This window comes from Chroicocephalus ridibundus, chromosome 7 (assembly GCF_963924245.1).
Source record: "Chroicocephalus ridibundus chromosome 7, bChrRid1.1, whole genome shotgun sequence".
NCBI classification, from domain to species: Eukaryota; Metazoa; Chordata; class Aves; order Charadriiformes; family Laridae; genus Chroicocephalus; species Chroicocephalus ridibundus.
The window spans coordinates 17,781,409-17,805,108 of NC_086290.1; the positions used below are offsets into that span (position 1 = coordinate 17,781,409).

At 50.5% G+C, this 23,700-nt stretch overlaps 2 protein-coding genes across 6 annotated transcripts in view; one reads left to right on the top strand and one right to left on the bottom strand.

Moving 5' to 3' along the window:
- Positions 1–194: 194 nt before the first annotated feature.
- On the top strand, positions 195–8,374 carry VIL1 (villin 1). 4 transcript variants are annotated; one of them, XM_063341064.1, is made up of 20 exons: positions 195–297; positions 2,633–2,734; positions 2,957–3,031; positions 3,171–3,367; positions 3,641–3,749; positions 4,044–4,154; positions 4,244–4,446; positions 4,957–5,035; positions 5,182–5,280; positions 5,376–5,529; positions 5,640–5,740; positions 5,875–6,012; positions 6,175–6,333; positions 6,418–6,597; positions 6,713–6,858; positions 6,985–7,129; positions 7,409–7,597; positions 7,754–7,822; positions 8,014–8,151; positions 8,244–8,374. In XM_063341064.1, the coding sequence occupies exons 2-20, from the start codon at positions 2,660–2,662 to the stop codon at positions 8,355–8,357; spliced, it is 2,481 nt and encodes an 826-aa protein (XP_063197134.1). In that variant the 5' UTR covers positions 195–297; positions 2,633–2,659; the 3' UTR covers positions 8,358–8,374. The 4 variants fall into 4 exon arrangements, with proteins under 4 accessions (XP_063197134.1, XP_063197135.1, XP_063197136.1 ...); XM_063341065.1 differs by lacking the exon at positions 195–297 and adding an exon at positions 1,324–1,332; XM_063341066.1 differs by lacking the exon at positions 195–297 and adding an exon at positions 1,602–1,623.
- A 2,034-nt stretch (positions 8,375–10,408) lies between these two features.
- The window catches only part of USP37 (ubiquitin specific peptidase 37), a 36,098-nt gene continuing 22,806 nt past the window's right edge, over positions 10,409–23,700 (bottom strand). The window contains exons 18-24 of one of the 2 annotated variants that reach the window (XM_063341612.1): positions 22,037–22,289; positions 19,502–19,668; positions 17,589–17,649; positions 15,251–15,366; positions 14,053–14,122; positions 13,534–13,672; positions 10,409–12,740 (exon numbers count right to left, since the gene is read on the bottom strand). In XM_063341612.1, the coding sequence (XP_063197682.1) occupies positions 12,653–12,740; positions 13,534–13,672; positions 14,053–14,122; positions 15,251–15,366; positions 17,589–17,649; positions 19,502–19,668; positions 22,037–22,289 (894 nt within the window). In that variant the 3' untranslated portion in view covers positions 10,409–12,652. Of the gene's footprint in view, positions 12,741–13,533; positions 13,673–14,052; positions 14,123–15,181; positions 15,367–17,588; positions 17,650–19,501; positions 19,669–22,036; positions 22,290–23,700 lie in introns of those variants that run through there. The other variant, XR_010072018.1, reaches the window with a different exon arrangement.

The following is a 23,700-nucleotide window of genomic DNA, read 5'->3' on the forward strand; positions in this document are numbered from 1 at the left end:
CCCCCCCGCCGTGCCCTCATTGGCTCCATGCCTCCCCTCATTAACGAAGTCTCTGTCCTCCCTGATGGCTGCACTAATTACTGAGTTCATTAGTGGCCCAGCATGTCCGGCTGGGGGGCCCGGGGAGGGGGCGAGCCCTCTGGGGCTGGCGTGGGGTCCCCCCCCCACCCCTGTGCCACACCGACGGGCTCAGCCCTGGGACTCGGCCACCGAGCGGAGAGCGGCCACCTGGGTGGCACACCCCACCCAAAACTCAGCCCCACACACAAGCCCCCCGCCGGGGGGGTCTGCACCCAGGTAAGGGACCTACGGGGACACTGGTGTGAGGTGCAGGGCTTGGGAGCTGGGTGGCATGTTTGGGGTTTTGGGGGGCCGGGGGGGAGGCAGCAGAGCCCATCCCCGTGGCATCAGGGCACCTGCCTGGCGCCGAAGTGACGGCCGGGATGCCGAGACGTCCAGGACGCTGGTGGTGAGGGCTGCTGGCTCAGCAGGGCAGCCGAGATAAGGCTGCAGCAATCCTGCAGGGCTGGGGAAGAGATAAGAGCGGGAAGGGGAGCCCTGGGGAACTGCTGGGACATCCCCCACACTCCCAGATTTATGTCCCGGCCACCCCCCCCCCCCGGCCCCCCCAAACCCCATTTGGGGCTGGGAGCCACTGGGCAGGACTCCATTCTCTCTGTCAACAGCAAAGTGCCACCCATTGGGGCTGGGGTTTGGGGACACGGGACAGGACATAGGGTGGTGGCACGGCTTAGCCGTGCCACCACCCTATGTCCTGTCCCGTGTCCCCAAACCCCAGCCCCATCCCTGCGCCCCCTTCCCATCCCCAAGGCTGCAGAGACCCCCCCTTAATGCAGGGAGGCAAAGCCCGTCAGGCAGTGATCCAGCTGGGGGCGGGGGGGGCACAACTTGGGGACGGTCCCATGGGCAGGGGAGTGATGTGCCAGGTAACGGCTGGGACAGGAGGACGCGTGAGGTGGAAAAGTGATGCCCCAGCGAGACGACGCTGCGTCGCTGGTAGCTCTGAGCTGGTGGCACCAAAAACCCCCCAAAAACCCAAAACCAAATGGCTTCGTGCTCCGTGGCCGGGGAGGGTTTGGGGGTTTTGGGGACCAGGGAGCGGAGGGCAGCGTCAGAGCCCATCCCTGTGGCATCAGGGCACCTCCGTGTTTGTGGCTGACACCCCCGCCCCGGTTGAGCTCATTGTTATCACTTTGGGAAACCTTTTTTTTTTGGGGGGGGTGGTGGTGGTGCAGGCATCAAAAACCCCATCACCGTGGGCTCGGTGCCAAGGAGAGGACAAGAGGGAAGCAGGTCCGGGAAGCTCAGCAGGTACCACCCTGGGCACAGCAAAGCCCGTGGGGAGGGTGCCCTGGGTTGCCCTGTGCTGCAATAGCACCTGGATGGTGGGGGGTGGGGGTGGGGGGGCAATTACCCCATGAGTAACGGGGCTCTTCGGGTGCCGTGAAGCCTCGAAGGGCCGTGGGGACCTTGACACTGGGCTGTTCCTGCCCTTATATGGTGAACATAGGCTGGGACAGGAGGGGACAAAGGTCTCCTGGGTGCTGGCACCCCGAGCACTTTGCCTAGGTACGCTCACCTGTGCCCAGCTCCGCAGGGAAGGTGAGGGGCTGGGGCGGGGGGGGGACGACAGGGAGGTGGGCATGGGGCGGCGGGGGGAGGCAGTGCATCCCACAGCCACCACCGCTCCTGGCACCGGGGTGGTGTGGGGATGGGGCTTGGGGACCCACCTGTGCCCCACCTCGGGGCTGTGCAGGGGGGATGTCACACGCCACACACACACACACACACCCCCCCCGGATCTGCGGGACGGGATGTGGGTGCTTTTGGGGCAGCGCAGTGGGACCAGGAGGGGTTTTGCGGGGCTGGGGGAGCAGAGACTTCTCCGTGGGCGCTGCTGGCTCTCCCTGCCAGGGCACACGGGGTGGGGGGCTTTGCCCAACGCTGTCTCCCCGAGCTCCCCCTGCCCACTGCCCGGCAGGGATGGCTGTGGGCAACCTCAGCAGCACCGGGGCTGAGCCCTGGCACACTCGTCACCTCTGTGGGGAGGGGCTGTGCCCTCCCTGGGGGGTATGGATCCGGCAGTCCGGGAGTTGGGGGGGGGTCGGGGGCTGGAAGCGGGCAGAGTGTGCTTGCACACGTGTGTGTGTGTGTGTGTGTGCAAGGCCACCAGCAGTGGCCATGCCACGCTGTGCCATGCCGTGCCATGCCGTGCCGGGCCCAGGCTGAGCGGGGGCTGGTTCCTGCTGGCGCTGGGGAGGAGCAGGTCACAGCGGTGTCATCCAGCTGCGGCTGCTGCGTTGGGGACGCCCTGCACGGCCCTGCCCCGTGCCCGGGCACAGGACAGGGCACCGGGGCGCTCGGGGGACCCCGCTCCTGCCCACCGCAGACCCTGGCACGGAACTGTGACAGCCCCCCGTTAGCCACGGTGACAGCCAGGCCGAGGGCTGGGCAGGGGATCCGGGGGGGGTCCCCTTGCTCCGGACGGGGGGTTTACAGCCCGTCCGGCCGCAGAGCGGGCAGGGCAGCAGATGGCACAGCAGGCTGGCTCCCTCCCAGCTCTTAACGACACCGCCTGCCATTAACGAGGGTGTTGCCGATGCCTCGGCAGGTCCCCTTGCCTGCAGCAGCCGTCACCATGGTGGAGCTCAGCACCAAAGTCAAAAGGACGCTTGACAAGACCACGCCGGGCCTCCAGATATGGCGGATTGAGGTGGGGACAGGGGCACGGCCTGGGCACCCATCACCCGGGCACCCATCGCCGGGCTGTTTGGGGGGGTGGGGGGTGGCTGCGGGAGGGAAGATCTCCCCCTTTGTGTCCTCAGTGCCTGGGTTTGGGGGTCTCAGTGCGGCACCCAGGGTTAAACCCGCACAGGTTTTGGGGCTGGGGTGGGGGGGGTCCCCGCCAGGGCTGATGTCTCCCTTCCTTCTGCAGAACATGGAGATGGTGCCAGTGCCCACCAAAAGCTACGGCAACTTCTACGAAGGGGATTGCTACATCCTGCTGTCGGTAGGGCAACCTGGGGTCCTGCGGGGGATCGGGGATGGGCTCTGCCCTGGGGGGGGGGACTGGGTGCAGGGAGGGATGTCCCTGGCTGGGGTGGTCTGGGGACAGGGGGGCTCTTCTAGCAGGGACCTGTGTCCTGCAGACACGCAAGACCGGGAGCAGCTTCAGCTACAGCATCCACTACTGGCTGGGCAAGGATTCGAGCCAGGACGAGCAGGGGGCGGCTGCCATCTACACCACCCAGATGGACGACCACCTGGGCACGGTGGCCGTGCAGCACCGCGAGGTCCAGGGCCACGAGAGTGAGACCTTCCGTGCCTACTTCAAGCAGGGACTCATGTACGTCGGTCACTGCCAGGGACCCACTCCCACTGTGGGGGGGGGACCTTCTGCATGCCCCCCCATGGGGACATCCCCAGAGGTGGGGACAGCCCTGTCCCAGTGGGGTGGGGGAGGCAGGAGGAGGATCTGGAGCTGGTCTTGCTCCATCCATCACCCACGTGGGTGGGTGGGTGGCTCCCCGAACACCTCCCTGCACACAGAGGTGGGAGGGGACCCAGCTGGAGGGGAAGGGGCACGCCCAGGGCTCACACCATATCTATCCCCTGCCAGCTATAAGAAGGGTGGTGTGGCCTCAGGCATGAAGCACGTGGAGACGAACACCTACAACGTCCAGCGCCTGCTGCACGTGAAGGGCAAGAAGAATGTGACGGCAGGAGAGGTGAGTTATGGGGTGCGGGGGGGTCCCTAGCCACCAACCTCTACGCAGAGATGCCCTTTGGGGTCAGGATCAGGCCAGAGGACGGCATACACAGCTGCCTTCAAGTAGGGGACAGAGTGGGTGTGGGGCCACCACCGCCTTGCCTCAGGAGCAACCTCTCCCCGAAAAGCCCCGCTTGGGGTAGGGAGGAGGAATAGAGGCATCAGCGCTGAGCCAGGGCAGGCGGGGCCTGCGGAGGCAGGGGGACCCGGGTGTCCTGCTGCTTGACATCCCCCCAATCCCATCCTGCCGCAGGTGGAGATGAGCTGGAAGAGCTTCAACCAGGGGGATGTGTTCCTGCTGGACCTGGGCCAGCTCATCATCCAGTGGAATGGCCCCGAGAGCAACCGAAACGAGAGGCTGAAGGTATGGCCGGGGGGGTCCCAGGGTCCCCCCGCTGGAGGACCCGTCACCCCCTCCTTGATCTGGGCTGAGCCCTTCTCCTCCGGGTGCAGGCAATGATCCTGGCTAAGGACATCCGGGACCGGGAGCGCGGGGGCCGTGCCAAGGTGGGCATAGTGGATGGTGAGAACGAGGGCGCCTCGCCGGGGCTCATGCAGGTCCTCACGCATGTGCTGGGTGAGAAGAAGGACATCAAGGCAGCCATCCCTGATGACAAAGTGGATCAGAAGCTCAACTCCTCCCTCAAGCTCTACCAGTGAGTTGCTGGGGGTGGGGTGCCTGTGGGGGCATCTCGCAGGGTGCCAGAGGGACCCAGCACCCATTTCTGCTATATCCCACAACTGCTATCCCCATGGATAGCCACCAAGAGGGGTCAAGGCCACTGCAGGGATGGGGACAGGTCCTTTGGATGCAGTTGGAGTAAGGGAGTCCCTGGTGCTAATAGGGTTGATACCTGATGGACAGATGCTCATGCAAGTGTGACCTTTGGATACGGTGGCAATGTCCCTGGGTGGCCCCATCACATCTGACACTCTTTTGTCCCTCCTCATGGCCATGAGTGAGCTGCATGGCAGGGCAAGCTGCAAACCAGGTTGCCACCATGGCAGGGCAAGAGGGTCCCTGGGTACCACCTCTGCCATGATCAGGGTGGGGAAGGAGATAGGGAGGGAACACCCTCACCCAACCCTGCCACCCCAAGGTGGGGGTGGGGAAGGGGTTTTACAGATCCGTTTCAAAGGCCCTCTCCTCTCTTTTCCCCTGCCAGCCTCTCCAATGCCAGCGGCAACCTGGTCATACAGGAGGTGGGGATTCGACCCCTGACTCAAGACATGCTCCTGCATGAGGTCTGTCACCCATGGGAATGTTTGGGGGTGCCCAATTTCCTTGGCAGCTTTAACTCTTCAAAAGCCGTGGCTTCGCCCACCAGATCGGCTTTTGAAGCGTTAAACCTGCCCAAATTCCCAATTTCTGCTGTTGTCTCCTCCCCAAGGACTGCTACATCCTTGATCAAGGAGGTCTCAAGATCTTCGTGTGGAAGGGCAAGAATGCCAATAAGGAGGAGAAGCAGCAGGCGATGAGCAGGGCGCTGGTGGGTGCTGGGTTAGAGGTCGGTTATGGGACATCCTGGCTGCTCCCTGGATGCCAGACACCCTGTACCCATGTTCTGGGTCTGAATCCCCCCAGGGCTTCATCAATGCCAAGAACTACCCAGCCAGCACCAGTGTGGAGACAGAGAATGATGGGTCTGAGTCAACCATCTTCAGGCAGCTCTTCCAAAAATGGACCGTCCCCAACCAGACCAGCGGGTTGGGCAAGACCCACACTGTGGGCAAAGTGGGTGAGTGTCCCCCTCTGATGCTGCAGGACTCCCTGGATTGGGATCGGGGCGGGCTGTGGGGGCCCCCATGGCCAGCAGGATGTGTCTCAGCCCTCTGTCCTTCCCCACAGCCAAGGTGGAGCAGGTGAAGTTTGATGCCACCACGCTGCACGCCAAGCCCCAGATGGCCGCCCAGCAGAAGATGGTGGATGATGGATCCGGGGAGGTGGAGGTAGAGTGGCCGGGGCAGAACATGGGACCTTCTTGGGCACCCTCCGGGCTGCACTGGGGGATGCCATGGGGCCCAGGGGCTGCAGGGCAGGGAGATGCACCAGCCCTGGCAGCAGAACATCCCTGTCCCACCAGGTCTGGCGTGTGGAGAACCAGGAGCTAGTGCCTGTGGAGAAGAAGTGGCTGGGACATTTCTACGGCGGGGACTGCTACCTGGTGCTCTACACCTATACTGTGGGGTCCAAGGTGAACCGCATCATCTACCTCTGGCAGGTGAGGCTCACAGGTCACTGACATGTGGGTGGGGGACAGGGACACCTCCTCGGACTGGGGGTGCTCTATGCGTGACCCCGTGCGAATGGCATGAGGGTTCCCTTTTCCCAAGAGGGAAAAGGGGGCCATGGTGGGCGCTGAGCCCCGCTCTGACCTGCCCAGGGCCGCCAAGCCAGCACGGACGAGCTGGCTGCCTCCGCCTACCAAGCAGTCATCCTGGACCAGAAGTACAACAACGAGCCCGTGCAGGTCCGTGTCACCATGGGCAAGGAGCCGGCCCACCTGATGGCCATCTTCAAGGGCAAGATGGTGGTGTACGCGGTGAGTTTGGGGTTGTCGGGGGGGAAGCCCGCAGGTGTCTGAACCTGTGGCACTGGTGGTGACCTCCTGTCCCTGTCACTGCAGGGTGGCACCTCACGGGCAGGCAGCACGGAGCCCACGCCCTCCACCCGCCTCTTCCATGTGCATGGCACCAATGAGTACAACACCAAGGCCTTCGAGGTGGCCGTCCGCGCCTCCTCCCTCAACTCCAATGATGTCTTTGTGCTCAAGACCCCCAGCTGCTGCTACCTCTGGTATGGTAAGGTAGGTACCGCCGGGCTCCGGGGTGGGTGCTGCCACTCCCAAGAGAAATGCCCCCATCTCCTCTTCCTCCTCCTTGGCGGGGGCTGGTGATGGAGCAGCCACGCTTGCTCGGCAGGGCTGCAGCGGGGACGAGCGTGAAATGGGCAAGACGGTGGCTGACATCATCTCCAAGACGGAGAAGCTAGTGATCGCAGAGGGACAGGAGCCAGCTGAGTTCTGGGTGGCCCTGGGGGGCAAGTCCCAGTATGCCAACAGCAAGAGGTACCAGCCCTGTGCCCAGGGGTCCCTTGTCCCTGCTCACCCTCAGGGGTGAGATGGGCCACCGGTCCCCAAGCCAGGTGAGCCCCTTTCCTACCACCACCACCACTGCTTTCCCCGCTCTGCCAGGCTGCAGGAGGAGAACCCCTCTGTTACCCCCCGTCTCTTTGAGTGCTCCAACAAGACAGGCACCTTCTTGGCCACAGAGATCGTAGACTTCACCCAGGATGACCTGGAGGAGGATGAAGTTTACCTGCTGGACACCTGGGACCAGGTGAGCTGGGGGGGAAACACCTTTGATCCCACAAGCTGATGTCCCCGGAGGGGATGGAGAACCTGCAGCGACCAGAAGTGATGGGCTGGGAGGCTGAAAACCCCAATGTGCCTGGCCCCATGCTGTTTTTTTCCAGCCCCCTTGCTCCAGTGATGGCTGAGGATGGACTCCCAGTGCCCTTCCCCATGGACAGATCCTGTGTGCCCCCAGCCATAGGTCAGGCATGGCCCCAGAGGGCCCCATCCCACCCCAGTGGTCGTCACGGTGACCCTGTTGCAGGTTTTCTTCTGGACTGGGAAAGGCGCTAACGAGTCGGAGAAGGAGGCGGCAGCAGTGATGGTGCAGGAGTACCTGCGGACCCACCCCAGCGGGCGCGACCTCGACACCCCCATCATTGTGGTGAAACAGGGCTACGAGCCCCCCACCTTCACTGGCTGGTTCCTGGCCTGGGATCCTCTCAACTGGGACGTAAGTCGTGGAAGGGGCTGGAAAGACCAGGGGGGACCCTTCACAGATGGGAACCAACTCTGGATCTGGCCCCAGGCAGCATCTCCAGGGCAAGGGCAGCAGTTTGCCTGATCCCTGCCTGTGCCGAGGGGCTGAGCGCTTTTGTCCCCTTCCCAGGACAAGAAATCCTACGAGGAGCTGAAAGCTGAGCTGGGGGACGAGAGCAGCCTCGGGCAGCTCACCTCCGTAAGTGGCAGAGGGAGAGAAGGTGGCCGGGGTGGGAGGGGGCACAGAAAGGCCCTCTGTCCCTTGGCAGGTGGCATCAGGAGCTGCAAGGACACATCCTCCAGTGTGGGGACACCTGCAGCCACCCTGGTGCCTCTATTCCTGGGGACACAAGGCAGGCCCTGATGTGACCCTGTCCGCCCCGCATCCAGGTGCTCACATCCAAGCAAGAGATCTTCACCTCCACCACCACCCTCCTCCCCGACAAACTGGAGACCTTCCCCCTGCATGTGCTGGTGAACACCTCGGCCGACGACCTGCCGCGGGGCGTGGATCCCAGCAGGAAGGAGGTGAGCCGAGGCCGGGGGGGGGCTGCTGTGGGGGGGAGACGGACCAGGGAAGCCCCCCCGGCTTTAGCTCAGCCTCCTCTCTCCTCCCCCAGTACCACCTCTCCGACGAGGACTTCGAGGCTACCTTCGGCATGAAGCGCGCTGCCTTCAGCAGCCTGCCCCTGTGGAAACAACAGAAACTCAAGAAGGACAAAGGACTCTTCTAGGGCAAGAGCCTGTGCCCGGGGACAGCCCCACCTCCTTATTTTTATTAAATAAAATATATTTGGAGAATGGGGCTGCGTCTTCCTCCCCGACGCCTGGGTTCAGCCCAGTCGTGGGGCTTATTCGGCTAAGAGACAGGGCACAGGGGGATGCGGGTCTTGATGGGGCACCGAGGCAGCACAGAGAAGGACCCTCAGCTCCTTCCTCTCCAGGTCCTTCACCCTCACTGCCCCCGGGGGCAAGGCACAAGCTGGCCCCCCCGGGCACCCCCATCCCACCCCGGCAGCTGCAGCTCGGGACTAAAGGTCTGGTATACAGGTGGAGCCGCTCCCTGCGTTATCACGTGAACCTCAGTAAACACATGCGATAACAAAGGTAAAAGCGACAAGATACAGGCACAGCACGCATGCGGGGACGGCGCCAGCTGGGGACAGTCACCAGCGACCACTCGTCCTTTCTCCTGGGACAGGAGGAGGGCACTTCCCTGCTGCTTGGGATCCAGGGGGACCTGGAGAGGGGCTGAGGTTCCCCCCCAGGGACGCGTCTCCGACAGGGAAGCTGGGATTTGCATGTGCTGGGTGGCGCTGAACATACACACACACACTCGATGGTCCCGGGCAACTGAGCAAAGTCCCAACGGCAAACGCAGGGCGGAGGTGCGGTGCCCACCACCAGCAGCAGCGCAGGTGGCACGGAAATAAGATCCCAAACCAAGAGAGGGTTAATAAAGAGGTTTTAATTTCACCAAAAAAAATAAAATTAAAAAAAAAAACCAAACTATCTATACATCATTTAAAAAGGGAGTGGGGAGAACCCAAGAGCAAAAACTGTAAATAGAGAGGAACAGGTCTGCTAAAACACAGAGAAAAGTGCTGCTCCACATCAACAGTGTAAAGAACCAGAAAGTCAGGGTGCAGGCAGAAACCGGCAGCAGCCACCCCGCAAGCAGGCACGGCTGGAGTCCGGCAGCAGAGCTGCCAGGGGTCCTGCACCCCTTTTTCTCTCTTTGGCGGGTGTTTACAGGGATAATTAGCTCCATTAAAAAGAAAACAATGCAGATGAGTTATTCCCAGTCCCCCCCATCCCGAAGCACAGCCATCCCCACGCGCCCCACGCTGGGGTGAACCGCAGCAGGATGCGCTGGGCTGGATATCAGCCCTTCCTCAGGAAGCAGGATGGGAAGATGCACAGGCGATGCTTATCCAGGCGGCACAGGAGGTGGAAGGCAATGCCATGGCCGCAGGCATCCAAGAGCCCTGCTCCTCCTCCCGCTCAGCTCCTCGCAGCGGTTGCAGGCTGCCGCACCAGTCGGGACACCAGTCCTTGGTTTGCAAAGGCTCTTTGTGCAGCCCTCGCCGGCCAGGGCTCCCCAGGGACCCGCGCACACAAGCTCCAGTTTATCGACACAGACAGTTTTGCACCTCTTGGAGTAGGGGAATAAATCAGGACCCAATTATCGAAGTGAAACAACGGAGGGGCAAGGTTAATGGCACGATGGGAGTTCCTTGCATTTATATGCTGCATCACGCTTGGACTAAACTAAACTGACTCAGGAGCGGGTAAATGTTTAACCACAACTCCGCACGTCTGAAGAAGAGCCTGCACATGTGCAGGGACCGCAACTGAACTTCTCCACCCCCAGGATGGGCATCCCACCAGGAAGGGATGGCCATACTGAATCCACTGCTGGGACAGCATGAGCAGTGGGAACGTTACAGCTCATCATCAGCATGCTCCTTGAGGATCGCAGCGTGTCCCTTGAGGATTGTACCCCCGTCTTCCTCCCCGCCGCTCTCCGACAGGGACACAGCTGGCTTCTGCAAGGAAGGGACTCCACGGACACTCCTGCCAGAGTGAAGGGGCAACTGAGCTGCCGTACACCAAGTGAAAAAAAAAAAGCTTAAATTAATTAACAGATGTCTGTGAATTCTTAATGGCTGGAATAATAAGCAAGAACTCTTCATAAAACAACGAACGCCGGTTTCAAGCATCAGCTTTCACACCTCAACCCAAACAAGAAGTGGTTTTAAACAAAAGTTAGCGCACTGAAAAGTCGGGCAATGTTTGCTTTTATTATAAATTAACTGGAGTGCAGCATCTTGGAAAAACAACCTTGCCACCCAAAAAAGCAGAGCTGACTTCTGATACTACAGGAATACTGGTTATTTACAGCACTAGCATAGGATGCACTTGGGGAAAACAGATTTGCCCTCTGGACGGAGCAGTCCCTTCATCACCTTCACAGGGGCAACCAGCAGAAAGGACAACTCCCACGTCACCGCCTCTTCCCATTGCCCAGAATTCTACCAAAATTAGTATCGACAATAGAAAAGTATAATGCTTTGTAATAAATTAACATATACACCCACCCGGGCTGCATCTTACAAGATCAACGCTCTGCCATGTTTACAACCCAGCGTTGGCTCCTAGCTCGGAAACCAGAAAGATGTCACCCTGACCAGGCCCACCCCGCTCATCCGACAACGTGGACTGGAAGGTCAGTCAGTCTTGTCACCACGCTGGGGTCCCCAGAGTACTTGGCGTGGGGAGGACGACCGGCGGCTGTCATTCATGGCTGCCCACAGAGGTGAGAACAGGCCACTGAGGCAGCATCTCCCTTGCCAGCCCCCCAGGATCAACTCCAGTGTGGAAGTGCCCAAGAAAGAGGTGCCTGCTGTCTCCTAAATCCATGGTTTTGTCTGCTTTGCTTCAGCTGGTTTATTCCTGAGAAACTCTTAACGATAGTTTAAAAAACCCAGAAGCTATCTTGACAGCAAAAAAAGGTGGCTTTTTTTTTGTTTGTTTGTTTTTCTTAAAAGAAGTATTTCACCTCTCAAACTCAAGCTGCAAAAATCAGAACTAGAGGCCAAAACAAAAGCAACTACTCCGCTTAACAGCAAGAATTTCTCTGAAATGAGACGTCTGCTCCTAAGTAAGGGCGAAGGTGCTGAAAAAATGAACTCCCTGGGCTTTACCCTCCCTGCTGAAACCAGCTATAGAAGGAGAATCATGCCTCTAAATCCAATAAAATGCAACACTTCTTCCTAACAGTGTTCTGTTAATGCAGAATATGGGCTTTCTGAAAGCCTTCCACCTGGTTTAGTTTCACAGTTTGAGCACTCTGCACTCCTCAGGAAGGAGAACAGAGGCAAAGCTGCAGTAAAAACCCTCTTGCCCTGGGATACGGGAAGACCAAGGCAAGACCATGACGGCTCAATCAAAGGGCGATTCAAGTGCCAAGCGCTATTCTGCAGGCCCTTTTCCCACCGTTCCCGTTTCACAGTGACCCAGGCCTGCGTGGAAAGGGCAACGCTAGAACACTCTTTCCCTCTCGGAAGATGACAAAGCGGCCATTGCTTCACCTCTGGCTACTGCTCTCAGCCTGCTCCAGGCATTCTCCTGCCCCCAGAGTTACATTGAAGCAGCCCCAAGCGATCAAACTTCAGCGCGAAATACTGCGCGCACCCAGAGAGAGACATCTCCTCTCCAAACGGTACTCGTGCCACAACCTTATGAAGAAAATGCAATCAAATAATAGAACTTGTAAAACAAAAGAAATCACATATATAATCTCACATCTAAAGGAGGATGACAGTGAATGGTGTTAAAAAAAAAAAAAAAAAAAAAAAACAAAACCAAAACAACCCGACAAAGCTGCCACCAGGTATGCAATACATTCTACAGCACCGACAGTTTGTTTCCTGGAACCGTATGTAAATAGCGGAGCGCTTACAAACCCATGAATGTCAAAACGCATCAGCTTGAGTGATTCCAAAACGCCTGTCAGCGAGATGACCGGCAAGAGCGTACTCAGTGATCCGGGTTTCCAGTGAATATTACTAACACAACACACGCCAGGTTACAGAATCTATTGCTTAAATTGCTCTTGGAGGAGAAGAAAAAAAAAAAGCCAAGTGATATGTAAATCTTCGCCACCCACGTCTCACAGGTGAATGGGCTTTTAAAGTCGAGTCTCTTTTTGCACTTTTTTATTTTATTTAAATCAGTTTATGAGCAGCTGTAGTCTTGTGGCTTGATGCAACTCTTTAAGGCTCCATGCTGACAGAATTATTTGAGGAACAAATAAAAACTTCACCACAGGAGGATCGCTCTGGGATGTCACAGTTTAAACGCATGGTTCAGGCCCAGGACTTGCACAGATGGTTCAACAAACCGAGCGTCCCATATTTCTACCTTTTGTCTCTTGTTTTGGCCCTGAGCTGTTTGTTACTCCTGCGTGTCTGGCACAAGTTCAGAACCTTCCTTGTTCCTCAGGAGGAACAAGGCGTTTTACTCTTCACAGAGGCTGACGAACCGATCTTCCTACTTCCGTGCTAAGTGGCTGTGCATTTTTTTCTGTTTCTAGTAACTCATCGAAGATATCCCTAGGACAGAGAGAAAAAACAATAGTGAAACTTATGTACAACAAGCTGCTACATAAGACAGCCCTGAGGGAATCGGCAACTGGATTTAATCCACAAATGCAAGCGTCACGGATCCTGTCAGAGAAAGGTGTCTTATCTGGCATCTCTAAGCAAGGCTCCTTGAATCCTAAAGCACCTTTTTTTTCATTTATTACAATGAATAAGGTCAGTGGTAAGCCTCAGAGAACAGTAACAATAGTGAAAATAAGTCCTGATCAGAAGCAACACAAGACAGTCTGTAACATCCTTTATTAGAGCAACCAGTAAAGACAGAAGAAGGGGCCACGCTGAGGTACAAAACCCCTTCTTCAGTTCTGTGCGCCTGAAAAGATATCGCTTCTACCTAACAAAGCTCATCTTGCCCCTGGCCTGAGACGACCACGGCTGCAACAACACAACCAGCAGGAGCAGGGATAAAGGAATTTACAAATATCACAGCACTTACGGAAAAAACCCAAGCTCCATTATGATTCTTAGTCTAATGAGTGCATAGCTGAGACACTGAATCCCCTTCTTAAAAGATGGTTTAATGCATCTTGTTAAAACCCTATGTATTAGTGACATACAATTCCAGCCTCTGAACGCAGAGCACTTCAATTTTGTCATTCTTGCAGATAATTCTGACTAAGATTTCTTCTGACAAATACATGGAGACACTTTTCAACCCAGCAAAGAGGACTAGAGGAAGAAGAGACGCCCACTTCCTGACAAACAGCAGGTAACTACCAGCACCAAAATTCCCTGAGACACCTACTTGTGCATGTAGAAGAAGATATAACCGCTTCGGTCTCTGTCACACTGAACGGTGGCCTCTAGAGTTCTAGACACTTCCAAGTCATTGTAGGTGAACCAGGACTGCTTCTTGATATCATAGACATCACTGATATAATGACCTTAAAAACAGAGAACGCACCATTGTTTTCATGCTGCAGTTCAACCAGGAAGCTGGTTAGCTATATACCCTGCTCCAGTGAGCCGTGTCAGATTTAAATACTAAAACACCCTTAAGATCCTGGTCCCTCCACCCTTCCTGGTCAACGAGCCGGTAACAAGCACAAGCAATCACACAGACCCCATAAGCTGTACTTCATCCACATGCCACAGTTAGGCACCGTGACATCCTCAACCTGCTCCCCCCAACTGCAAGCCACAATGGAAGACTTGCTTTGCTGCCTGAATTTTTCTCTGCAAATAATCCTACTATGGTAATTCTGCATTACAGATTTTTTTTAAACTAGATAAGAGATGAAGAATAAAATATAGTATCTTTTACCTGAAGATGATGTACTTCCGATATGGCTGACGATGCTGATGAGACGATAGGAGTGAGGAAGCTCTCCTGTCTGAAAACAAACTCCCAATTAAAGCTTTTAGGCGTTCACTTTTGTCCCACATAGTTTACAGACAAGGTGATTTATACCCAAGATAACAGCTTTGGCTACTATATTCCAAGTTGCAACCCAATCAAGGGTTACAGAAACAGACACCCTGGTTCAGACCAAACAGAGAATCCTTCCAGAAGTGGGAAAAAGCCTCCCATCCTATTTAATCTTGCAGCCAGCCAGTGAAAATGCAAAGGAGCCGCTCTGACCTCAGAACAGCTGCTGACACGAGCACTACACTGAGAAGTTTTCTAAACAACCATTTCCTGAGTGACTTCCACTGATGTCAGAATTAATCCACCAAATAAACATAGAAAAGCAAAAAGGGCACACCAAGCTTACTTCTGCAATATCAAAGAAATACCCTTGATAGTGGTACACAGATTTAACAGCTAATACCAGATACGCAGCCCAGATTCTCTTGTCCTGCACCTGTAATGTCAGCAGACAATGCCTTCTTTGCATGCAGGAAACATACTCTCTCTGTTCACTGACAATAAAACTAAACAACGATGACTGGTTTTTGACAATTATTTTTCAATCCTCTCTGACCAGGAAATCTTATTGATATGATTCACTGACAATACTCTTAAAATCTAACTCTTGGTTTAATGGTAAGGAAATTGGCAAAGAACTGTAAGAAAATAAAAACTGCTCAAAGATACTCCAATTATTTAACTTTTTCCACTCTACACAGTATTCCTTCCACTGAGGCAAGCAGGCAACTTTCACAACCCTGCTGCGTGGACTCTGAGTGTGCTAGCAGCTGGCAGCGCAGACTAGGTTACAGTTACATTTCACCTAATGGGAATAAGGTCTTGCTACAACTTCTCAGTTGTGCTGGTGCAGGATCTAGAAGCCCATGGCACTGCAACTAAAACACCACGCTGGCTGAAGTCCTCTCTCTCTGTAAGTAAAAATTTCACAATAGGACAGACTCTCAAAGATAGAAATTTTCTATCTTTTCACTTTTGAACATAAAAGATCTTTCCAGACTCCACAAACACTCTGCAAAACTACCTCCAACACTAAACTGATGGTAAAGAAGGGGTATACTTCTCAGCTGGCTTTTGAAATCATAGATCACACCTCCGCATTTCTTTTTAGCTCTTCTGCTTCAGCTTCTGAATACTCCATGTCAAGAACATCCTCGTTCCCAGAGTCTTCATCAGAGCCAACGCTGTCCAGTAGGGAGCTGTTGAACTCTAGATACATGGAAACAACGTGTGAGAAGCCGTGGCACACGCAGGAATTCAAAACAGGTTGAGGTGTATCTACCCACATAAACAAGCACAATAAAATGCTAACGTTTCAAGCTTCCTTTCCAAGGAAAGCAGGAGATGTTGGAATTCCCAAATAAAAACTCTGCCTCCCTTCCCCAACTTGTCAGAGCAATAGTTAAGAAAAGTATCTTGGATTAGAGAATTAATTTTAGCATCATCTCTCTGATACATTTACAAAAGGACACTATGGCAATGACAGCTGGGTGATAAAAGAGCATTTAAACACCCAGTTCGCTTCAGAGCGCTGGTGGTCTGCAGCCAGAACCGACATTAGAAGAAGCACAGCCAGCCTGGCCAGCGAACTGTAAGTTCCTGCAACGAGAAGCTATGAATTACAGTTTTAACTGTAAGTTGCATTAACAAAGTGCATTTTTCAATTAAAACTGGCATCAAAATGCTACTGCTGGCAGCAGGCATCTTTTCATTGTTTTCAATGGTAAGAAGGCCGCTCACCGCAGGAACTTCCAGTTTGCTTGGCTGAGCGAAACGCAGGCAGCTTTCTGTAAAGAGCCGGAAGGCACCACTGCTCCCTGTACACGCTGTTCCAAACTTCCTGGGATTCTGCAGCTACCCGACTCATTTAAGATTTTGTACAGTTCTCATCATGAGAAGTAGCTACGCTTTCACCAGCTAAATTAAAGCTATGAAGTCGTGGGTGGATGAGAAGTTAAGATTAACAGGACACTGCTCAGGATATTTTTTTGTTTTGTTTTCTTACAGAGACTATCACACCAGTTATGATGGAGACGTTTTGTCAAAGACATTCTCAAACGGCTTGCCCTGTTAAATCATCAGACGCTGGATTAGTATAATCTTCTTGGGAAATTTATAGATGAATCCCTTTAACTGAGAATATTTTACTGCTGGTTTCCACACTTTATTCGGGCTGTTGTAAGCCCGAATTCTTACTGTTGTAAGACTACAGCAAAGAAATGCAGCCATTTAGGTAGGTCTCTGCATGAAGCACTTGCCATGGGTATTGCTAAATGCCACTAATGCCACTTCACCAATGGTCCTCAGATGACTAGTGGCTCTTTGATTGCAGCACCACTGGGAACCTTTCTAAGACAAATACTACCAGCTATACGTTCAGGATTATTAGCACCTCCTTGAACAACTGCTGGCTGATGCTTTACAAATGACACAGTAGCAAGTTGAGGAGCACAAGGTAATGCTCATGTTTAAGTAAAGCCACTGCAAATCAAGGAGGAGTAAAGACTTCAGTGATGAACTCTTCCCGGCCATGAATCAGGGAAGATCTAAGAGGGACTGGGCACTGGCAGAGCTCATCAGGGGACAACTCAGGCTCAGGGATGTCTAAGTGGCATTCGACATCTCTTCAGAAGCAGACACAGGCTCATCCAGTAATATCTGAGGGCCTTTAAAGGTGTCTGAGCAACTACAAGTACCTTAACACAATACTTCGTTACCCTTCCCTCTCCTTTGGAGCAGGAATTTTCTCTCGGTTATGCTTTGCTCTGCCAGGTTGTATGAAATCACTCACATGCCAGGCTCACACAAATGTTAAACAATGCCCGAGGCTCATCGCACTGGCTGCATTTGGGAAAGACGGACAGTGTACTTTGGGTTTCTTTTTTCACCTCCAACAGCTATAGCTTGCAGTGAGGTCTGTCTCCCTCCCATCCTGTATCAGACAGGTAGAGCACTTACTCATTTTTCTGGGCAAGGCCAGTGCATTCATTAATCAGCGCTAAAATATTGGTGGAAGTAAGAAATAACCCTTATGCTCTGACTACAGCCATTACCAGCGTGTCGGCTTTTGCTGGGAATGCAAAATTTCAACATCCATTTTCCTATATATAATATAATAATTATACATAATGCATTTAATATCCTATAAATATAATACTACATATATAATTATATATTTGCTTATATATAAAAATGATATTAAAAACTCAAGAGACTGAAATAAGTCATTTTTCCTATTAAGTTTTTCCTGGCATTTGCTTTCACAACCACGAGCAAGAAAAGCTGACCTGCGCAAAGCCAAACACAACAAAGCACGCAGCAAAAGAGCATGAAATCCCAGCTGTCTTACAGACATCTGGGAGCTGCACTCATACATACAGATCTATTTTCCCTCAAAAGCAACGTTCTGGAAGAAGTTAAGTAAGTTTCACCTTGTAGACTCAATTCCGTGGCTCGTTTAAGGTCATCATCCTCTTTTTGTTCTCGTGCCTCCTGATGGGAAGAGAACAAAACTTAGCTCATTGAGACACTTCACTGTTTAAAATTCTTGTGGTGCTCTTTTTCCATTGAAACTGTCCTGCTCTGGTTTCTACAACAAACCTGACATTGTAAATTAAAGGTTCTGTGTGAAGGAATGTTTGCAACCAGCGAGAGTCCAACGTTCCCGTGCAACAGAACCTGGGACAAACCTTCATTAAGGCTCCTCAAAGCTCCTGAAATTTGGTATGCAGCAGAGCGAGTCTCTAGTAACACCGAAGGCTCTCTCTAGATCATTAATTTGAAAAGCATCTGAATGAATTTGTAACCCTTCGCTAAGGAAAGCTGTCACTTACACACAAAGCTCCTCACACTTCGGCAAAATTTAGACTACTTCTGCCCAAAGCCAGCTCAGGACAGAGTCGTTAAATCCTGTCAGATTTTATTATTTTTAAGGCCTTTGGAAGTAGAGCCAGTGGTTCTACGTAACAGGTGTACTTCACAAAGGCAGAATGCAAAAAAAGACACCACTAAACAACCAGGTATTAAAAATATTACCATGAACAAGTAGCAAAGAAACCTCAAGTCAACAAACCCGTCTAATCTTTGGATAATATCATGCCCCTGTTCCTCCCCCCACTCTTGAAAGCTCAGAGCTACAGCAAGCCAGTCAATAATATTTAATGAGCTGGCTTCTTAATTCAGGGCTTGAATGCTTTCGGTGCACCTGAACACAGAACCCTAACTCCGTATTTCAAATCAAGATAACCACAGCTACTGCATTTCCATGCATGAATCATTAGAAGAGCAGATTTTCACTTCAGAACTGTAGCAGAACAACACTCAAAGGGCAGTTTTACATTATTAGCATGAGGCCTTTTATCTTACTATTTCTAAAGCATTTGGGAATCTTTGTTAAACTACTCGGCATCGCTGAATCAAAGCTACATCTGGCACGGAACATACCAAGCAGCACCTCATAATGAGTAATGGGAGAGAAAAATCCAAGAGCCATGGAAACATCAGCTCTCATAAGGAAAACCACGACAGCTTTAGTATTAATAGAGAGGAGACAAGGGCACCTATTTAAAGAAAGACCTGGCTAAGCACTTGCTTCACTCTCAGTGGCTCAGTTAAACTTGCAGAAATCAGTTACAGGTCTTGAAATTCAAGTGCAACACGGATGGTCAGCACACAATCTGATATCCCAATTCTTTCCAAGTCTAATTTAGAGGACTTGTTTTCAATTAAATTATTTGTCATCTTTTTTCCAACTTACTAACAGGGAAGGATCCCGTAAATGCTCGTTTTCTATATTCTTCAGTAAGCATCTCCTACTTGCTAGTACCAGAAGCAAGACACTGGGATAGACAGATCTTTAACCTGCCCTGGCATGGCTGATCTTAGCTTTTGCTTTGAAACCTGCCTCTGTCACTTTGAGTCTTGACGTGACACGCTGCAAGAAGGAACTGCCAGGGAAGCTAAAGGTGGGCTTGGTTCTTGGTGACAGAAGCTAAAGGCGGGCTTGGTTCTTGGTGACAGACAGTAAGAGTTTAGTTCATTTTATCATCGTTTTACATAATGTTACAAGCCAATGCATAAGTGTGCACAGAAAGCTTTGAGAAATCTGCAGGTCTGTGATGTGATATATGGTTTCCGAAGCACATACAAAATGTGCCCAGACGTATCCAGTGCCATCACTCTACTGACACCAGAGCTAGAAGAAACGCAAGCCTTTTTTCATCTGGTTCTCTCAAAAACCAGCAGAATCCCTTTGCAGTTATTGCCCAAACACAAGTTTTTCCTCTAGCCATGAGGTTTCCAGTGTTGGGGAAGACAATTCAAGGAAGCAAGCTTTATTTCTTACTTGCTCTTGAAGGCTTTGAGCCAGTGCCTGCTGAAGTTCTTGTTCTTCCCTCTCTCTCTCCATATCGTACTGCTGCAGCCAGTCAACCTCCCCCTGGGAGCCTTCCGGAGTTTTATTTTCCTTATTCTCATCAAAATCTTTAGTTATCTCGGTGAAATTGGCAGGACCTGAGGAATCAGAAAGTACAGTCATGCTTTTCTGGGTCTTCTGTTTGTTACCAGCTAAATCATCTTTAAATTACCACAATCCTTGCAGCACAGTGACATCTATTGACAGGGAGAGCCTCACCAGCCATGAAAAACCACACAAGAGTTGAATGGAAAAAAATTCCAAAGCACAGCCTTATACTTATTTTAACTGGTGTAAGATGAACCATTTGATTAATCCCTGAACTCGTTCTCTTCTTAGCCTTTTATGTTCACTCAGAAACAGCAACATTAACTAAAGGAAGATGCCACACACCACTAGGTTTCTGCATCCACGAAGCTGACACTTGAATTTCTCTAGAAGCAACCATGGATTATAAAAATTTGCATTGCAGATTATACCTCAGAGTACTACAGACGAAGCCACAATTAAAGTCAAATCATATGTAAGATGGAGCGAAGCACAAATCTCAGGCGCTGTTTAAATTTGTTAGTTTTTTGCTTCAGGTGAAGAGCCTCTATCTTGTGAACACTATCTACAGCTTTAAAAGTGCAAGAAGATTATAACTCTTCAGTTCACCTTTAAAGTGAATACCATGGCAGAAGTATTTTACAGAACTTCCGGAACGAGCATTCATTCAACCACTGCATACATCTCCTGCAGTTGCAGGACAATGATTCTCCCATTTACTTGCAGCTGAAAAAGAGTCGGGACCTGCTCCAACAGCTATCGTGCAACAACATGTGAAACTTTATAGTTTTGCCCTATGCAGACTTAGACATCTGCTTATTAGTTATTAGCAAGGATTATACAAGGCAGTCTCAGTATCTGTGACCTGTTAAACACAAGATCACCAGAACCAGCCATATAATCCACCAGTCTAATCCTCTTAAGATGAAAAACAAAACAGAATTTATTACATGACCTTTGAAAACTTCCAATGTAAGAAGAAATACTCAATTGATTCACACAACTGTTATCTGAGGATCATGTATCAAAAAAGACATCTTCTGTCTTATCTAAATTAGCCTTTTTTGAAAGCACCACAAACTATTCAGTGTTTACAAAAAAAATATTATTACTAGCGGTAACAAGAAATGGACCAAGTTAAATCCATCATGTTTAGAAGCATCTTGTCTGATACAGTTTTGCAATTAAGTTTCCTTTAAATAGAACATAGGATTGTGAACTCGTGCCATGTTACATTCAGCTACCATAACTGGTAATTCAACATACACAAATACGTATCTCATCAGAATGCCAAAATCCATGCTTTGACTAGTACTTGGGTTTTCTTGGTCATACACAGTCAAATACAGAAACTTTTACTAAACACATGCTTTTTGCTGAAGTGTCACAATAGAGCCTTCAAATAATGACATTATACTTTCCAAAGAAAACCTGGAGAGAGATACATTTACGTGGCCACACTCTCACAACTCTCTTTCACACAGCCATAAGCAACACCAGTGTATATAAAGGAGGGCACAAACAAGGCTGACCACACACTTAGTTTTCTTCTACGCTGTCTTCAACATGAAAGCTGTCAAGAGCTGTCTATTGAAATAAGCGTGATTTTTGGTAAGGGGGGTGGGGGCGTTGCTAGTATTTAACCTCCTGGCTCTTAGAGGAGGAGAGCATATTGTTGGCCTGTTTTTCCAGGCCTAGTAGAATTAAGAATTTGACTGAAAGCATATAGCACACAACAAGTGATAAACACTTAAATTTTCTTTAGCGAACTAAAGGAAGACTCAGTTTTCCCCACACTGAGATCAAACAGGCTCCTTCTTGTACTTAACTGTGGCTTTGGGTCAGAGACCATAATTCACATGCGGAGTCTCTTATGCTCAAGGGTCTACTCTCACACAAAGTATTAGAAAAACTTACAGAGATAGAGCTAAATTAATTAGCAACTAGTGACAAAACAACTGTGTTTATGGAAGCATTCTAGTTTTGCATCATTCTTGCACTCCAGCGATATGAACACTGCTACTGCGCTGCCTAGGCTGCAACAGCTACAGAAATGAAAACCTGTTCCGATTATGGAAGATTAAGTTCCAGACACTGCAAAATCTTAGTAAATTGAATCATCTGGTATGGGAACCAGTGGAAGCATGTGTTAATCCAGAGAGAAAAAAATGGAAATTAACTCTGAAGATGACCTTACCTTTATCAGAGAGGTGACAGACATACAAGAAAATACATTTTCACAGTTCAATGAATTAAATGCTTTATACACAGGGAAACTGTAAGAAAGCTCTGGGGAAGGCAGGCAGTTTCAGCAGTGCGTTTGCACCCAGATTCTGCCACCATACATTACTAACTTGCTGCTGTCAGTAACCCGCTTTAGCTCACTATAGTCCAATTAAGATGGTTACTTTGCCTTACCTGAGTCTAATGCTGCTTTGGGTTTCTCCATCTCCATACATTCCAGGTTTTCCGGCAATTCCTGAATTTCATCATCTCCAAAACCAGTGTCTGGGCTGCTTGTGGGCTTATCTTCATCATGGCTCAAAGACAGAGAAGCTTCCCTTTTGCTAATCTCTAAGACAGCTGCTAGTAGCTCATCTTCGCTCATCCCATCAAAACCAGTATTACCCAGCTCAGGTTTATCGCCTTCCATTTTACTTCTTTTTGAACCCTGGAGATGAATGGAGTTATGATTAAGTGCTTGAATAAACAGGTACATAACATCAGCTTTACATTTCTGTGGGGATTTTTTTCATTTATTTTATTAACCCCAGGGAGCGGGAGCTTGGCTCTGTCAACATTAAACAGATAGTTATATGGGACTCAATGGAGACACAACCTTTGTAGCTACATTCACTCCAAGGAATAACATTTAAATATAAACTACAACCAGTTTTTACAGGCCCTGTGGATTAACATTAACAAGGTAACTCTTCTCCGCTCCTTCCTTCAACACACGTGTTCCACCTTTAGGTTCTGACGAATCCTCAAGCCTCTGGCAAATCACTGCTAAAATACTGAGTTACAAATCGCAAAACTGCAAGCTTATTAACAGAGCAAGGTGAAACAGCAGCATGAGAGTAACTGCACCTCAATACAGGGATGGAAGGATAGGAACTGAAATCAGGCTAGTCCAAAGAGCAATTAAAATTAGGTTTAGTGCTGCAGACTTGCCATACAAAATCTTACACGTGAGTCTGCAAACCAAGTAATGAAACAGTTAACGAAGGAAAGGGGGGATTATTCTTTCCAAAAGAGAACAGAATGACTTTAAATTGGAAGAAAGGAAAAACACTTCAGTCAGTCTGAATGTTTCCTTTTTTAGTTATTTTCCTAAAACTGATGCTCATCAACTCCTAAACCATACTGACTTGCAACTAATGGAGTAATTTCAATCATTTTGATATTAACTGTTAATCAGGAGATTAATCTCCATGTATACATAAATACACTACTTACCAAATGTTTACTTTTTTTTTTTTTACTATATTATGTTAAAAATGGGGGGAAAATAGTTTCTATTAGAATCTACTTGCCCAGATCTTACTGCAAACTGCATTTAGATAGGTCTCAGAACTTCGTTAAAATAAACAAGGATACATTTTTACTGCCACTTTTTACGTAAATACAACAAGCTTTTGATAATCAAGACTAGTTTTATATAGCAAACATTTTGTATTAAAACTGGCTTATCAAACAAGATTAGCAAATGAATTAGCCAGCTAAATCGGTTATTTCTAGACATCATGCCCTCCAAGAATTAGAACTGACAAATTTAAACCTCTCTCCTCACATCTATTCATGCACTGAATAAGGAAAGCCGAGTACCTGCTTTTTAAGCGTTCTGATTTCTTTCTCTGCACCTGTAGGCTACTAATGTCAAAACTGGTTTAGCTCTTCAGCAAACTCTAGTTCCAGGCACTTTGCCAACAACTACCACTAATTCAGTGGCTGGACTTTAAAGACTTGGCAGCATCTGTGCATTATTTGAATACAACTTTTCTATTAGAAATTATTTGCATAGATTTTAAGAAGCTTAGCCTCTAGGACAGCCTGCTTTAAATAAGTATTTTTAAGAAGTA

Excerpts from the sequence above, each read along its gene's own strand:
- VIL1 (XM_063341063.1), top strand. The coding sequence starts at position 2,621 with ATGCCTCGGCAGGTCCCCTTGCCTGCAGCAGCCGTCACCATGGTGGAG. Across the intron at positions 3,032-3,170 it reads ATTGCTACATCCTGCTGTCG|ACACGCAAGACCGGGAGCAG; the intron begins GTAGGGCAACCT and ends TGTGTCCTGCAG. Across the intron at positions 6,013-6,174 it reads GCATCATCTACCTCTGGCAG|GGCCGCCAAGCCAGCACGGA; the intron begins GTGAGGCTCACA and ends TGACCTGCCCAG.